This window comes from Rhinolophus ferrumequinum, chromosome 10, assembly GCF_004115265.2.
Source record: "Rhinolophus ferrumequinum isolate MPI-CBG mRhiFer1 chromosome 10, mRhiFer1_v1.p, whole genome shotgun sequence".
In the NCBI taxonomy this organism is placed as follows: Eukaryota; Metazoa; Chordata; class Mammalia; order Chiroptera; family Rhinolophidae; genus Rhinolophus; species Rhinolophus ferrumequinum.
The window spans coordinates 28,966,816-28,980,161 of NC_046293.1; the positions used below are offsets into that span (position 1 = coordinate 28,966,816).

Here is a 13,346-nt window from a genome sequence, read left to right on the forward strand (position 1 = left end):
AACTAGATAATGATTTGATATTCCTAGCTCGATGCTTGGTTCTTCCCAAGAACTTGACTTAGTCCTGTCTTACTTTCTCTTTCTGCTTTGGACTTGCTCAATCAGAATACCTGACCCCATCTGGCAAATACCTGGGCCATTCTCAATCCCTCACAAAGGAAAGGGCAGTAGGAATTTAGACAGTAGCAGAACCAGGACTCATGAATGAGTCTCCTAATGTTTATTTGGTGCTATCATAATGACCATCCATTTTTCTTTGAATACAAATGCAAGTGTGCAAGTAAAATAAAATGAATTTAGGTGTAATCTATCATTTTTCCACATGTGTTCTCTGTTTCTCAAGTCTATGATCTGGAATACTTTTGTTTGTTGGTTGGTTGGTTGAAGATATAATAGGACCAATTGACAAAACCTGAGTGATCTAGTTTGGTAACATATGGAACTACCAACTTTTCCTGATGACTCTCTGATATTATTTCACTGGGCAAACATCTAATGTTTCTATTAGACATTTTTTTTCCATATGGTTGACCAGTCAGGAAATCAGAAATGATCATTGTTCCTTACCCGGAGAGATCCTCTCTCGCAGTATTCTATCACCCCAAAGATCATGGAATCAAGCTTCACTGTCCCGTAGAACTTGGTTAGGTTGTAATAGTCAACCTGAAGCAACTAAGAAAACATGTTTATTTATAAAGCAAGTCAGCCAGAAAGGAGAATCAGAATGAAAATTAATATGCTATTAAAACAAGCCATATTTTAGATCTTTGGGAAGATGTATTGCTCTTTGTACAGTGGAATGACAGTACGTTTCTTATTACACATTGTATTACATCTTACTAAACAGTCTTTCTTTTGTCAGCAAGGGGACTTAATTACAAACCTGACTACTCTCAAATAATATCAGGACCATTTTGTAGGACATGCTAGTAGATTTCCAATATGTTTTACACCATCAAACATCACTCTTTAACATCTTTTGGTAGAATTTTCAACAAGAAGTATAGCAACCTATTTCTTGACCTGAGGGCTCCTCTGTCAGCATCCCCAATAATGCCTTGCTAAATCATGGACCTCAGTGCTTAGGGAAAATGGAGTGAAGCTATTTCTCACTTAAAAGTTTCAAGCAAGGGACACATACCTTGTTCAATTCTATCTTCTGTTTCTCTGTGAAATTGCCATCGTTGTGCTTGAGATCCTTTAGAATTACTCTCTGCAAAGATTAATTGAATTAAGAAGACAATGTAGCATGACTGTGCATATTATAATAATTTGTGTATTTATCCTCCCACTATACTGTAAGCTCTTGAGAGTGACAGTATTTTGTTGATGTTTATATCTCTGATGCTTGGTACCTGGGATGTGAGAGGCTCAGGTTTGAGTATTTCTTTAAGAATGACTAAATGAAAGGAAGGAAGAAAGTCAGGAAAGAAGGGAAGGAAGAAAGGAAAGAAAGAAGGAGGGAAGGAGGGAAGGGCGGAAGGCAGATACATGCAAAGCCCCATGCAGAGTTGTCATACTCCCACTGCAAAGAGCCAAAATATAATAGTAGGGTTGTGTGGACTGCTCTGAATCTCTTTTATCTCTCACTTTGTTTCCTATACTCCACCCCTCTTAAAAATTCCATGTGGCCTTTAATTTTCCCAGGACTGTGAGTTTTGTAACCCTTGAAGCAGAGCCCTGCCCATCCTTGTGAAAGGCTCGGAGAACAGCCTCTGGAAGCAACCCAGGCACCCACTGCCACTGCCAACGTCAGAAGTGAGGCAACCGTGAGTCAGAAGGCCCAGAACATACCTGTAACTGCGAGTTCAGAGAAGCAGGGGAGACTATAGTTACCTTTTTGTCATATTTGCACTGTCGTAGTCTCTGAATTGTGTCTCGTCTCTTGTCATCATCGATCTGCACAAGAAAAGACTAATTATTCCAGAAGCTTCACATCTTGTTCCATCCACCGCCAGTCAAAGGCTGAGAGGCTCTGCCAGGTGGGGTGTATCTGTTGTTTGCTCACAGCACAGTAGGCACGCTCCCAGAAAAACTGTTACAATGGACTTGTTTCCCTCAATACTGGTCTTTCCTCTACACCAGTATCTTCTTTCTAGGTAGCTACCACTGTCATGCTTAACTCTGGGTTTTCCTCCCTTCCTCTTAGGTTCCATTTTTTCCTCCCTTCTTCATGTGGTCTACTTTAGCCAAGGATTTTCTTTGCTTCCTTCTCCTCCTGCTCCCCTTCTGTCGAGAATCATACAGATGCTCTTAAAACATGTTCCCCTAAGAGCATCTGTATGTAGCCTATAGCTGTAGCTACATACAGATGCTCTTAGGGGAACATGTTGTACAATTGAATTGCAAACTCATGCCTAAGGGCCCAAGTAGCAATGCAAGCTAAGACACAGGGCCAGGTGTCTGAGGGGGGAGCCACAGCAGTTCTGGGTGCAGCCTAGAGATGCTAGATCATCTGATGTGTCAAGAGAAGCTGGTAATATGGATTTTTCTGTGCCATTCCAACATTTTTGTATTTGGCAGTTCATTTTAAAAGATGGTAAATATTACTATGCTGTACTCCTGAAGCTAATATAAAATGATATTGATTGTCAATAATTATTGAAAAATGAGTAATTATAACAGTAAAAAACAAAAGCACTGGTAAATATTGAAACACACACACACACACACACACACACACACACACACACTTGCAGGTCAAAAATAGCTTTTGATCTGCCAGACTTCAGGTCAAAATGCAGAAAGAAGGTGGAGAACTACTGTCTCTTTCAATTTGACTCTCATGAAAACCAGTGATAATATTGGCTAAATTTTACCTCTTAGGGACACTTTGAAATGTGAGTGAAATAAATTATGTCAAGTCGCAAGTATGATGTCTGGCACAATGCAGATGAATAAATGTCAGTTTTCTTCCCTTCTTTTTCTTTGTTTTACAAATGAGGCACAAAAGGGACCAAAGACACTAAATGTCACATGAGCATGTATCAGAACCTGATATTGCCTTCTTGTCCAGTTTTGTTTTTATTGTCTCAGGCCTCAGGTGATTTACCCTATTTGAACCTCAGTACCTTATCTGGGTAACCCTAACTCATAGCGATTCTTAGGGATCAATTGAGACAAAATTTGTGAAATTTTCTTGCCAACGACAGCGTTTTATCCTAAAGTGAGTTATCATCATCCTTATCATTTTCTTCTGTCAAACTCCACCCCTTTGGTTTCTTGACTTGTTTCTTTGTCTGGCTGCTTTGGCTTTCTGACCCTTTCTGTCTGAGTACAGGGATGTGTGACTATGTCATCTCGTCCCTTCGTCTTGCTTCCTTCCTTATCTCTGCCGTCAGTGAGTCTGGCTGGGTGGCATCTTCCTCTCTTGCTGACTTTGGCTGTCCTTCCTGAAGGCCTTCCTTAGAGCCAATTCCTGGCCTGCCTGCTCCCCAGCCTGTCTGACACTCAGAGTCACAATGACTTCTCATATTGTGAATCACTTCTAGCTTCCCTCCTTTTTGTTTACTGTCCCAAAGACCTATTCCTGAGCCCAGTGAGTAGTTAATTGATGAATTAACTCATTAAAAAGTCTGTAATGCCTGACCAAGCGATAGATGGCTTATATATCTAGGAATGTTTATATTTTAAGAAGACACACAGAGATACAATGTTTGAGGCTTAATCCAAAAGAACAAATATGAAATATGGGGTTTATGAGGTAGTGGAGAAAGCGTGTGAGGAATGGAGCCGTGGCTGGGCTTGGACAGAAGTGGACCACCCGGGAGCCCAACTTGGTGTGTACTAGAGGTGGGGAGCATTCACTCTTTCTAAAGTTCTTCTCTCCCCTTTCTAGATACAGTCAATTAGTCATTTAGTTCAACAAATTCTTCCTTTGGAAATCCAATAGTCTTATGGTCATTTACACCTTACTGTGAATTTCCAAAAGATCAATGTCACCCTGACACTTGCCTGTGATAGAAGTCTTTGTGAATAGCATTTTTATGTGTGAGGTCCAGAATGCAACAGGAGGGTCACTTTAGAGCGTGGGGGCATCTCTGGAGGAAAGGAACACCGAGTCCATGTACAGCTATGAGGGATCTGAGCCCTTAGAGTGTAGCATGCAGGACCTGGTGTGGAGTGCCGAGAGTTGGTAGAGAGGCTCCGAGGGCAACCCTGACCCATGCTGCAATTTTACTTTTGCTGGTTTTTGGCAGGGAGGCATCTCAAGTCACACTGTCCTATCTTATTGTCTTGGCCCCACTAATTCCTTCATGTGGAGGTTCTGGGTGTCCATCTCCTCTTAGTATTCTTTGGTATAAAAACTTTGATAAGAATATGGTATATGGTAGATGTTAAAATCTTAGGCTTAATAGTTAAACTGGGTTCAAATCACAGCCATGTTCCTGAAATTCTAGCCCTGTCATCTCGCAGGGTTCAGGGGAAGATGAAAGGGGTCATTGCATTTGGCATATAAGAAGCACTCAGTAAGTGTGAACTCTTATTATTTGCAGTAATATTCCTCACTAGCTGTATGTGACCCTGCTCTGTTTCTTAACCCTTTGTCCTTCAGTTTTCTCATCAGCAAAGTTATGATGACAAAGGTCAACTCATGAGTTCCTTGTGAGGAATAGATGAGAAAACATACAGCATTGACGGTGGCAAATGAAAGTGAGTTGCTGTTATTGGCTGCTGCTGATATTTCCTGGCTGAGGGAGAATGTGGGCAAATACCAGCAGTGGCCTCTTCTTCAGCAATGAGCAAGATAAGTCATAGGACCTTGTATGGGTAGATCAGTAGCCCCGGTTTAAGGGAACTCAAATGCCCTACCCATTCCTACATCCCTTCCGTGACAGATTCTCAGTGTTCTGTGCATTTCTCTTCTGGGCCAGATGCAAAGAGTGAGTGACACGCTGTACCTCAGCCTCCACTGAAGTGTTCTTTGGATTAATTAGGTGATACTTAGGGCAATAGAGAATCAAGGGAAAGACAGGAAGCTGAGAATTAGAAAACATCTGAGCCTTGGCACATTTCCTACCACGCTACCAATGTCTTGTCAAATACCTGGCAAGTTGCACCAGCTCTAGATAGAATTCTTCAACAGGTAAGGTATGCCTTACCTTCAGGCTAACATGGTTGGTCTCGTTGGTCTCCAGAGGAAAGATGTTTTCAGGAGGAATGTGGGACCATTTTTTCTGGCGAAGTTCGTTTTCTTTTTTATATTTTCTGTGAAGGAATAGAACCAGTCAATAGGTTTTTATTAGTGTTCATGCAATTCAGCTGGGAGAAATTTAGAACTCTGATATTCTCAAGTAGATATGTGGTGAGTAAGGCTCGTCCAATACTGTAACTCTATGTTCTCCACTCTGATGGGTGCTGGCAGTTAGCGCACTTGCAAGGATTTCTGATGGCCTTTTATATTCTTATTTTTCCTTTTTGTTTCACTTTCTCAGGTCCTTCACTAAGACAGTCAGTCCTTCATTGTAATAAAGAACTTGAACTGAGGACTTGGAAAGAGTGAGGGAAAAAAAGAGGAGAGAAAAATATTTTAAACTGATAACCTTGAAAGGCACAAGTGTTCATTTTTAAACCACCAGAGAATACACCAGATTCCTAAATAAGTCAGTTCCTCTAATGCATCTGTGCCTTAAAATATATGTATAAAGGAAATACAAAAGCACAGAGAAATTGTAACAACATACATTCCATATTCAAAATGTCAAAATTTTGTAATTGTTTCCACCAGAAAGTAGGAATAAAGTTGAATTCTTGGGTTGTAGAAGATGCATACTTTCAAATTTGCAGATATTGCCAAATTTCTTCCCCAAGTATCATCCCATTATGAGAATTCCCGTTTCCTCCATATTCTTAACAACATTTGGTATTGTTAAACATGTTTTATACCATTATGATGTGTGTGAAATGGTATTTAATTGTTGCTTTGCACTTTATTTTCTTGATTACTAGAGAGATTATGCATCTTTTCAAATATTTTCTAGCTGTTTTATACAATGTATAGAATTATATAGAATTGTCTATTCATAATTTTGCCTGTTTTTTCCTACTGTACTGCCTTTTCCTTATTACTGCCTTTTCCTTATTAACCTATATGAGTTCCTTATATAGTCTGCAAAACAAATCTGTTGTCCTGTTATGTGTTAGAAATACCTTCTTCTAGTTTGTTTACTCTAACTTTCTGGTATATGTTATTATGGCCATGGTTATATTTTTTTCTTTTATGACTTTTTTATCTTGACCGAGAAATACTTTCCAAACCTGAGATCATAAAGTCATTTTTTATTCATTTTATCTAAGTTTTGAAGTTTGATTTTCACATTTAGGTCCTTATCTATTTAAAACTCCCTATGGAATGGACTTCATCTTTCTGTATAGTTTCAGGTAGGGTTTTAATTTCATTTTTTTCATGTTGAAAGCTTACTGCCCAACATCATTTCCCAAGTGACTTGTACTGTCACCTCTATCATATTCTAAGTTCTCATGTTTGCTTGTGTCTGCTTCTAGAATCTATTAATATATTCTTTTACATAGACCTATTTGCATGTCCAGGAGTTTGCCTTTGCTTGTGGTCATTTGACAAACCCCGACTCACCTTCTCAAGGTTATTCATGATGTCTTTCTTAAAGTCTCTTAAGCAGAAATGATTATTTCTTTCTATGCTTCCATCTAACTCAGTAATCCTCTATTAAATACATATAAAATAGCTCATTATTGACCAATAATTATGACCCTAAGACCTGGAGTAAAGTAGCGTGACTGTTAAGTCCTTGAAGGCTCCCAGACTTTCATTTCTGTACCCCAGGAAACTCTTGGGACCTAACAGAGCCAACTGTCATTCATAGTGAATTAGGGGATGCCATAAATCGTTCACTGCTTTTCTTATAGAGGTTGTTGTAACGGAAAACCATGAGAGTAACATCTGTCTCCCAGAACTCCTCATGCACACACTATTTCTCTGGCCATTAGGAAGCCCTATCTCTGCTTCCCATGCTTAGAGAATATGGAAAATGCCCATTTCCACCTGTAACTGTGTCTTACCTTGTGATTCATTCCATCTTGAGCTGATACCCATTCAGTCCCCATGCTAATAGGAAGTTTGGAATAGAATAGCCAAATAGAAGTTTGGCTTTAGATTTCTAAAGCCTCTTCCAGCATGAACATTGTGCGATATAGAGACTTTGAAATTTCCCACAATATACCAGTAAAGCAGCAAAAATAACTATTTCCACTTATAAAATAACTATTATATGGTAGTCGGTATACATACCTTATTTTAACTCCTTACAACAGTCCAGATGATGATAATAAAGCCAAGTAACATGCTTAAGTTGCTAAGTAATTGCTAAGTAATAAGCTTAAGACCACACAACTGAAAGTCCCAGAACTGAGATTTGAGTTCAGGTATCTCTGATTCCAAAGCTCTAATCTATCTGCCCAATAATACTCTGTCCTTGATATCGTCTTTCATGTAGAATGCCTTCATGAGCTTAGATCTGTCTAGAAGCCTCTTGGTGAACACACGTTATCGTCTACAGACATTAGACCTCTCCCTCTCTCCCTGCCCCATCTCTGAGTGATGAGCACAGCAGGACAGAGGGGGTGATAGGTACCTGAAAACCAGGAGAGCAATGAGCAGGAGCAGGACCATAGTTCCTGCGAGAGTAAAGACTGCAATCATCAGGATTTGAGGTCCTGTTTCTGAAAAGACAGTGAAAAATGCATTAGTAAGAATCTTTGAAAAGAGATTAAAAGCATTTCAAAGATTGTAGTTATATAATGTAATTTGAGGAAGGGGATAGGGAGAGACTTTTTAAATTTTTTTCTCCTTCATTCGTCTCTTCATTGAAAATATTGGTCCTGTGTCCTTGGTCTCTGAAGAAAACTGTGTGGAAAGTGCCCAGGGGAAGTGGTTTAATTTCAGCAATTCTTATAGTCTGTATGTCTCATTTCTTTCTTATGGGAATTGTCCAATGTTACAAGACATAAAATAGCTTTCAGCACACAAATAATTTTGGTGGTGGAAGCCTACCAGGTGTCCTTGAAACCAATATATCTAAGGTGAATTCAAAGAGGAAGAAAGAGACAAGCATTTTTTAAAACAGAGCACAGATCAGAAGAAAAATAAGTCCGTATTGGAATGCTAAATTACAGTGTTGCCTGTGGGTCCTTTTCAAGCTCTACTAGGTCATTGTGGGATGTCAATGAAGAATGTAAGTGATTTTATTTATTAGAATACTGGTACATGGGTGCAGTTTTGTAGATGGCGTACTTTGAGAGGCTTACAGAAGAGTAAGTGGAATCCAGGAAAATGTGGATCCAACCCAAAGAAATACTGAAGCAGAATCTGAGTATGCAGAGGAATAAGCCTAGACTGAGAAGGACAACAATACTACGAGAAACTCATGGTTCATTTAAGCCACAGTGGGTCTCTATTAGACTAGGAAGTTAGTGGGCTCAAGAAGAAAAAATGGAATGAATTCCAAGCAATATACAGAGAGTGTCAGAAGCTAGACGATAATAGCAATTTGGTAAAAGAGACATGTTTCTTCATACAGAAAAAAATAAGAGACCCAAACAAAAATTCTAGGGGAAAATGTTCAAGGAAGGCATAGTCTAAAAATGAAACAAAGTAAAATTTTGCCGGATTTTGAGAATTTGGATTTTTTTTTTAAAAAGTTCTTTTTTTTTTTTTTTGTGGCTTGTGTGGTACAAAGGGATGTTAGAGTTATATAGAAAAAAGTGTCATCATGTCATGCTATTGAGCGTCATACAAATAATAATAGTGAAGATATTTATCAGTTTCCAACTGACAGAATCGACTTATAGGTAAATGACAGAGAGCTTCATTATGGTTACTAAACATATATTATCAGCCCTGACCAAAAAAAAAAAAAAAAAAGAATTTGGGAGTTAGGAAGGAGTTAGAAGGAAGGATAGGGACACTAATATCTTCATCTTACAAAGTTGGGAAGCCAGAAGTTTCATATACAGTTGATAGAACAACACTAGACTCTCATACATATTAATTAATTAAAATTACAAAGGTACCCAATGAACGTACTGACAAAAAGAGATAACTAAATTAAGAAGTTAGAGAAAAGTAGCATTAAAGAAGATCAACTAAATTTCCACTTAACAATGCAAAAAATAAACAGATAACTACTAAAGCTTATAAATCAAGAAATGTACATACACCATTTGGAAACATGCAAAGAACTGACTGAGAGACTAGGGATTCACAGAGGCATAATAGAAAATATTCACTTTCTATTATGAATATTTCCACCATTGGATTTTAAATCATGTGCATGAATTTTTCTTCACTAAAAATATAATTAATAAAGGTGTCTCTGGAGAGATGAGAGATTTCAGGACCTCCTTATTAAAGTAGCATCTCTGGGTAAAAAGGTGAAGGTATTAAGAAGTATAAATTGAGAGTAAGGGGGGTGAGGGGTGGGAGATGAGGGTAAGGGGGATCAAATATATGGTGATGGAAGGAGAACTGACTCTGGGTGATGAACACACAACTGGATTTATAGATGATGTGATACAGAATTGTACACCTGAAATCTATGTAATTTCACTAACAATTGTCACCCCAATAAATTAAAAAAAAAAAGAAGTACAAATTGGTAGTTACAAAATGGTCATGGGGATGTAAAGTATAGCATAAGGAACATAGTCAATCATATTGTAATAACTATGCATGGTGTCAGAAGTGTACTAGACTTATCAAGGTGATCACTTCGTAAGTTATATAAATGTCTACTCACGCTGTTGTACAGCTGAAATTAATATAATATTGTATGTCAATTGTAACTGAAAGATAAACACATTATTTAAAAAATAAAAAGATTTAAATCAATTTTTAATCTAGCATTTTTTATTATTTTAGAAGGAATGTGATTTAGGATATTTAGCTCAACATGTTCTTGTTAATGGAGTTTGAGCAATATTCTCTTTCAGGGATTCCTAAAACCAGAAACCATATACGAGTATGAACACATATCGCGTCTAACACAATGCTAGGCACATCATAGTAGCTAGTCAACTCTCCACAAGGTGTCTCCCCTCTCCCTTCTTCCTTCATTCTTCATGTCTGAGTCACCCTTCACTCTCAGACTAATTCATTTAATAAATATTTATTAAACACCTGCCTTTACCATGATACTAAGTGCTGGAAGGTTCAGGCAAGATAATATTTCCTCCTGAAAAACAAAACAAAAATACAACAACAACAAAAAATATAGCACCTCAACACCTAACACTGTTCTTTCTCATGGCACCAAAATATAGACCCTTGAGAGCATGGTCCATGTCCTACTTGTTCATCCTGGTATCTTTAGCACCCAGCAGAAGACCTCATCCCTAATGTATAAATAAATAATGGTTGAATAAATAAATGATTGGAAAAAGAAATTGGCCCTGCTAAAGTCACTGTCTGAGAAGAGGCAAGGAAAAAATGCCCAAATGTTAAAATATGTAAATAAGTTTATATTTTAAAAAGACACCTCTTATGCCTTTAGACTTATCTCACACGTCACATGTATTTTTAAACTGTTTTTATTTCATCACATTATGTCCTTCTAATGAACTAACCTTTTTTTTTTTTTGAGGTAGAGGGTTTAGCTTGGGGTTAATATTGTAGCATCTTTCTATTAGGGGTTAATTGGAAGGATTTATGCTTTGCTAACATATGATTTTGCCTCTGCTTAGTATCTTGTTTTCTGCTAAGGGGAAACTTGTAATAGTGAAAGCATGAGCTCTGGATTTCTAGTCCCATCAGGACAGAAACAAATTATTAGTAACCTGGAGTTAGTAGCATGAATAGCATTGTGGGCACATCTGACTTTGGTCAATTCTGTTTATTACTATAATCACCGTTTCCATCACCACCACCATTACCACTACCTCCACTCTCATACCCCCAACCCCACACAGAAAACAACAGTGAGTGTAAGAAATACAGTTTCAATAAGGTAGGTGATTCTACTCATTCATCTTCTAAAATTACACATCCCCTGGACTAGAACATGAATTGGAGGGAATATGGGGGACTCCTATCTGTGGGTCCTCAGCCCATCTCATTTCCTATCTGCTTCCCACAGTGTAAACATCTCACTGCACTAAATATAATTATGGTATTTAAGTATACCATATACTATGTAAATATAGTAATTCTGAATTCAACATACTTTTTAGTTTTGCTTATTAGATAAGTCACAGGCTCAAATTAGTTCTAAGGCTAAGCTTCTGCTGCCTTCTGGTGGCTGCTGTGGTTATCACATTCTATTTAATGTGATTCACAATGAATGCTTAGTGTATAACCCCAAGGTCATCTGACATGATACTTAGAAAGAAACTGGGGAACAGTTAACAAATCTACTGAATTAAAAGAGGAAGATACTCCTACTTAAAGAAGTAAATTGACTAAAATTAACATTGCATAGATTAGTGTTGACTTCCTTCCTTCCTTCGTTCCTTCTCCTTTCCTTCCTTTCCTTCCTTCCTTCCTTCCTTCCTTCCTTCCTTCCTTCCTTCCTTCCTTCCTCCCTCCCTTCCTTCCTTCCTTCCTTCCTTCCTTCCTTCCTTCCTTCCTTCCTTCCTTCCTTCCTTCCAAGGCACTGTGTTGGGACAAGAAAATATAAGTAAAGAATGGACCGCACACATATAGTGTATGGTATAAAAAGATGTGTAAACAAATAAGTGGGATATAAGTACTATGCTAGAAGTCTGGTAGGATAAGGGCAAGCTCAATAATCTCCTGAGATTCTAAGAAAAAGCTTAGGAAAGGTGAACTCCAAGTTAAATACTAAGAGTGAGTGGTTGTTTACCTGTTGCATGGGAGTGTGATAAATTTTAGTCAGAGGGAGGAGCATCAACAGGATACAGGGCATGAAGTTGCAGGTACCTTACTTTAAGAAAGTAGGAGGAAGTTGAGAGAGTGGGGGAGGGGTTTCAGGTAAGATGAAAAGGCTGGAGATGCGGAAAATTGTGGATGTTTTGTGCTATAATAAGTCACTTGCTCTTTATTCTGTAGGAAAAGTGGTGCTGTCAAATGAAGTGTGAGCAACAGTGCGGAAATCTGAATAGGATCAGACTGTCATTCTGGTGGCTTTGCTGGGGGGATTGGAGATGCGCTGGAGGCAGGACTGAAGCAGGAAGTCAGCTGGATGCTATTATAACCCAGGAGGCAGAGGATGAAGGCTTGGATGGGAACAGGAACCAAATCTGTGTTGTCCATTGCTGTCCCAGGTGCTTAGAATATCACCTGGCACTAGGTAAATCTTTGCTGAATTAATGAAAAGATGGACGGTGTATTCTCCAGATGAAGTTTGTTATTCAGTTGGCAGTTGGGTACACAAATAAAAGGCCAAACGTGACTATCTTATTTGCATACTATTTGAAAGATTGAGTTACTTTATTTGTAAAGTTTAAAACTAAATGTAGTAACAGTTGAGTAATGAAAATTTGGGTAACTGAATTTTCTAGTTAACTGAGGATGAAGTGAAATTGCCCAGGATGATGCAATGCTCCTGTCATATATAATAAGAATATTTAATGTGATCTCTTTTAGGTAAATAATGAGAACTCTCTCAAAAATTACTTTTTTAGAAATTTAGTACTTACAAAGCACAGACCTTCTATTCAATAACCAAAATATCTTAAACCTCTTAGAGAAACAGATTAAAAATCCAAACCTAATATTGTCACTGAGAGTGGTAATTAAGGAGAAAGAAAAAATAATTCTAACTAAAAAAGTTACAAAAGGAAGAAGTAGAAAGTTGCTGAAGTCTGTGAGAAAGGAGATATATTTCAGAAGTCAAGTTTGGTGTGAAACCTAGGGAGCTTGAAGATTGTTCTAGAAATATAAAAAAGTTTGCTATAGAAAAGAAATTAACTTTAAAAAGCAAGGCTAACAGTAAATCTGAAGTCAGCTAAGGACTGCTTATAGTTTAGAAGAACGGGATCCTCACTTCCCATCTCCCTCTTTGCTTCAGTCAACTGCTCAAGCTTATTGGATAAAAACACAGGAATCATTTTGAACCAAATTTGACTCATGGAGCTCAATATGACTGGAAACATACTTATAGCTTTAACACCAGCAAACTCATCAAACCAGAACTGTTCTTTTTAAGTCAGATCAATATTTCAAAGTTGCAGTCTGTAGAGCAGGGCTGTTATAGAAATATTTCTAGTTTATAATTTTTAATATTTTAAATGGTAAATTAATACAGAGTCACTATGGAAAATTTGGAAAATTAAGAAAAATATAAAAACCAAAAAATCCTCTAGGATCCTATTACTCAGAGGCAAATACTATTAATATGTTAGCATATTTTCTA

General features: G+C 37.8%; 1 protein-coding gene across 1 annotated transcript in view; it reads right to left on the reverse strand.

Moving 5' to 3' along the window:
* GUCY2C (guanylate cyclase 2C) overlaps positions 1-13,346 on the reverse strand; it is a 72,267-nt gene that overhangs the window by 25,670 nt on the left and 33,251 nt on the right. The window contains 5 exon segments of the mRNA XM_033116054.1: positions 568-672; positions 1,142-1,213; positions 1,837-1,899; positions 5,103-5,208; positions 7,611-7,698. Coding sequence (XP_032971945.1) covers positions 568-672; positions 1,142-1,213; positions 1,837-1,899; positions 5,103-5,208; positions 7,611-7,698 — 434 coding nt within the window.